Below are 4857 nucleotides of genomic sequence, written 5' to 3'. Positions count from 1 at the left end.
GAGGATGTTGACGTTGTTCTCGTTTCATTCGACGGGGGAGGATGTCTTCTGCAGGCACGTGTCGCGCGATGTTCCTTTTTCTCGACCGCCTCTGATAGCCGTTCGATCCGGTTTGAGAGGGCGTCATCTACGGTGGATGCGACTGGTGACCATGCCCAAGGAAATAAATATTTTTCTTTAAGAAGAATAGAAAAAAAGTCACAATACACCCAAATTATATCACTTGTGACAAATTTATTCTAGATCTTTTTCTATGACATCAAAAATCTCAAATTTATACATGTGTGAGATATTTACTATTCAATTTCGTTAATAAATATCGTTAAAAATCTATCTACATGATTGTCGAAAGGTATATAGTGATGACGTGATGCTAAGTGAAATAAAAATGATATTATTTTGACTAGATAATTACCTGATTGAATCTGGACGGAAGGTAAATGTGTCACATGAATACAAGTTTAAGATTTATATATATATATATATATTGGGTAAATATATCATAAATGACATAATTTTTTAGTGGCTTTTTTACCCAAAGGAAAAAACATTGTCTTTTTTAAGATGGCATTTGGGAATGCTTTGTAAAGTAGTATTGACCTCCCAGTCCCCTAATTGAAAACGGTGTTTTGGTAAAAGGGAATTTGCCCATTTTGAGACAAAATTTCGCCTTTACAAAGCCTACTACCTAAGGCAGGTTCTCTTTACTTTGGCTCCGGAGCATCTCGAAAAGTAAAGAATGAGTTTATTATAATAACATAAGATTTTTTTTTTTGTATTGATTGACGGATCTAATTGATAAATTAAGCTCGATCCGAAATTCTACCTTATCAATTATCATGGACCCACCCCACCAACCACCTCTTCTTTTAACATGGATATGAGGTACAGTTCTTCTTATCTCTCCATATCTATGAAATGATATTTTGATTTCGTGTGATTATAATTCACATCATTTAGATTCATATCGTGGGTCATAATTTGCCAAAGCGAAATCAAAATTGTTGACGATCATTATCAATCGAATAATAGTTAATTTCATTTTTGGAAGGGAGAACTCTGGTCCATATAGAGAGGACGAAAAACGGACCGATTAATTTATGTTGTTAATGCCTTGACATTTGAAAAAGAGACTCCCGATTTCGCTCGCCTTGCCATCCTGGCTTCTAACATAGCAAGACAAAGAAGATTAGATTTGCGGCGGTCGACGTGAAGGCACGATCTTCGGCTAATTGGTCAAACAATCATGTGGACGTGCACGGTTGAGTTGAAAGCCAGAACATCTCAAAACTATTCACATGATGATGTCGATTGACGACAATGCCATTAATCAAATTAATTCGAATTAACACCATCCACGCGATTGCACTTCGACAGCTCAAACGTAGGAAATGACATTAGTAGCACGCAATACACACAAAGAGCCGAAAGTCGTTGGAATAGATGTTTTCGGACGACAATCAGGAATACTCAATCAATCTTAACTTTTTGTACCGACATACATTTCGATCTAAATTTTATTATTTTGTTAGTTTAGTCGTAAATTTTGCAAGAAAGTTTCATAAAATCGTTTTAGTCAATTTTATCATTAACGTAAGATAACAGTCTAATCATTACCGACCATTCAATGTAAGATAACAGTCTAATCATTACCGACCATTCAATATGGTATATTGTCAAGGACAAATGAGTAGATAAGAATTTCGGATAAAGAGCTATAACCGAATTGATAAAATTTAAAAATTTAAAAATAAATTAATATTTGTCGTTTTCCTCTCTTTTTTCTTGGTAAATGGGGATGGGTTTGACAGAGGAGGTGGGTCGGTGGGTCCAATTTCGAGGTGTCGGATCCGCTTATGCCCATATAAATGAAAGCAACATCTGAACAAGGGGAGCTACTTGCAAGCTACCCAATCCTTTTTTGCACCAATCACCCAATACTAGGCATTGAGTCCATGATGGGGCGAGCAAAATCAAGATATTTTTTCGTGTTCAAACCTATTATCGATGTCGACAAGTTTTAAATCGAAATACTCATGATTTGACAATGAGGTCATCGACAACTTTTTCTGTGCACATAATGTCATGGGAGAATAGATTACACATAACGAATTGATTCGGATATTATCGGATATCTCGTGTCAAATTTGAGATGATGTTTTAATAAAGTCTAAAACCTGTTCCAAGCATCGACTTAAAGGCTCGAAAGCCACTTTAACTCGATGCAAAGGTATCTAACGCATCACGGTAAAATAGGGTATATACTATGGTTGTAAGACGGGGCATGACAAGCGTGCTTATGAATCGTGACGTGGCGCCACGTGGGAGCTACCATCCACACGAAACACTGACGCGCAAAACATCGACACGCGGGTAACCACTTTTCACGGCGACCGATTTCGACCAAAACAAATTCACTAAACGACACGAACATTCGACCCCGTTCGCAGCCTCCTTCGAAATCTACCGGCTCGGTTGGGAATGGGGAATTGGGAATTGGGACACAGGAGGGTCGGGTCGGGTCCAAACCCCCCACGTGCCGCACGTGGTCGAAACAGCTTCGCTTCGTTTGGAAAATCTCCCTCATCTGCTCATCCTTTCACGACTTTCGAGAAAAGACCATAATTGAATGTTGACGAAGGTTGGCGGGGAACGAAGGTTAGCTAGGCTTTTACCAGAATGCCCCCCCCCCCACGCCTTTGATGCTTACCATTCAGTATTCACTGACCAAGAATCTGCGAGCATCCTGGTAGATTGCCCAGCTGCTACTTGCCAACGTTCATGTTATTATATTTCCTGCAATTCTAAAGTACCCACCAAAGCAGGGGAACCATGTGACCCGACGTGCGCCAAAGCTGTTTTCTTAGGGCAAAATGACAAATCCACGATGAATACTAATCAAACATGCAGTGTTTATAAAATTTTAATTTATTTTATATGATTTCCAGACTTTAATTTGATGTTTTATATCGTCCAGAATTGTTCAATATAATCTTTAACTTTAATCCTGCAGGTCCATTAACTTTCAAACATTTCGTATGATCTAAATACCATGCTGAATATTTATCAATACTTCTTAAATGAAATTTAAAATTTAGAGACGATATTACGTATTAAAGCAAAGTTTTTCTGAGACTACATCACGTAAATTTAAAAATCAGGGATGATATTGTATAATTAAGTAAAAAGTCAAAATTACTGTGCACATCACTGAACGCGCACATCTAAAAACAGACTCCTGCACGCAAATCGAAGTGGCCACGCTTTTGTATCCACCATGGTCCATCGGTCGCCACCCAGGAATCCAAGGAAGGATTTTGTACTGTGTTACCCTTCTTTTTTTCTCAATAAATTCTGCTCTTTCGGCGCTCTTCTTGAAGTCTCAACTAAACCCAAGAACAAGGACAGAGCCAATTCAAAGCAGCACGACCCCACTTCCTGCTCCCCAAATTCTACAGCGCACATGATGCTAAAAGAGGAATCAAACCACCGAATGATGAGGAAGAAAAAGAAGAAGAAAAAGCTGCCGATGTAAGCGCCTATTTTCATTTTATCCTCGAACGGGAAAAGTTCAACAACCGGTACCGCCACGATGATCAAACTTCAATCTACACCCCCATGGAAAGGAACACCACCGCCCTAAAGATCGCCCGAATTCCATCCATGTACCCCCTAAAATACAGACTGTAAAAACTAGCACCGCCCCCGACAAAAGGAAAAAGTACACGGCTTCTCTCCCCCTTACCTGCTGCTCCCTCTGGTGATCATCTCCCTGTACCTCGTGAAGGAGTCCAGCCTCTGCAGCTTCAGCTGGTTCTTGAACCTGTTGATGAAGTCGTCGGCCTTCGCGTCGACCTCCTCGTCCGCCGCCTCGGGGTGGCCGCCCGACTTGCCCTTCCCTTCCCTCACCGTCGCCGGCCGGCGCGCCTCCACGGCGTCGTCGGGTTCGAAGTGCGCGAAGGCGGACTTCACGCTCGCGGACTTCCTCATCTTCCTCGGGAGCTTAGCCAGAATCTCGCCCGATGCTGGCTTGGCGTCGGACTTGGTCCTCTCGACATGGTTCTCCTTCAGCTGACTGTACACGTCGTCGAAGCTCTGCTCGTCCTCTTCCTCTTCCTCTTCCTCTTCCTCTTCTTCTTCAACATCTTCCAGTTCCGGCTCTTCTAGTTCTTCATCTCCAGCCGGGTCAACTTGTTCTTCCTCCTCGTCTTGGGCTCCCTGTTGTTCTCGCCTCAGGGGTTGCTCAGAGCTGCCGTGGGTCGGCGAAAAGAAGCCTTCTCGGGACACATATCGGTAGAGGTCGAAGGACTTGAGCCTCTCCAGCACGGAAGTAGATCTGGCCAAGAAAGGCGTCGCCTTTTCGCTTCCCCGCTCTTGTTCTCGCTCAAGCTCGGGACTTTGCTGCGAGAACCCATAATGGGTCTCCACTTCAGGGGCTCTGCCGAAATGGGTGTCGGGTTCTTGGGATCTTAAGTTGTAAAAGCGAATGGACTTGAGCCTCTGCAGCACGGATGGAGATCTGGGGAGCTGCTGGGATCTTGGGCTCTCTTCGTAATAATGCTGCTGCTGCTGCAGATGCTGCTGCTGGTGTGGCTCCTGTTCTTCTCCCTCCTTGGGCTTGTGGGGGCTGAGGCTGGAGATGATGAAAATGGTGCCAATCATGAGGTTGAGGAGCACGAAGAAGACGCTGGGCGTTAACCAGCTGTTCATGGTCGCCCAGATCGACGGCGCACCGGTCACCGATGCTTCGAGCATGGCTTCAGGGGTACAGAGAGAGAGAGAGGAGAGAGGTTTTGAACTGGAAGCGAAGAGGTAAGAGTTTTGTGGTCCTCGGGAGGGGGGGGGGATATTTTCTCG

At 43.3% G+C, this 4857-nt stretch overlaps 1 protein-coding gene across 1 annotated transcript; it reads right to left on the bottom strand.

The window, feature by feature from the left end:
• Positions 1-3514: 3514 nt before the first annotated feature.
• On the bottom strand, positions 3515-4857 carry LOC104436307 (pathogen-associated molecular patterns-induced protein A70). The gene has a single exon (XM_010049042.3). It carries the CDS (start codon positions 4753-4755, stop codon positions 3742-3744), a length of 1014 nt encoding a protein of 337 aa, XP_010047344.2. The 5' UTR covers positions 4756-4857; the 3' UTR covers positions 3515-3741.

This window comes from Eucalyptus grandis, chromosome 3, assembly GCF_016545825.1.
Source record: "Eucalyptus grandis isolate ANBG69807.140 chromosome 3, ASM1654582v1, whole genome shotgun sequence".
In the NCBI taxonomy this organism is placed as follows: domain Eukaryota; kingdom Viridiplantae; phylum Streptophyta; class Magnoliopsida; order Myrtales; family Myrtaceae; genus Eucalyptus; species Eucalyptus grandis.
Note: the sequence above shows the minus strand (reverse complement) of the source record. Positions and strands in the feature narration are given on the sequence as shown.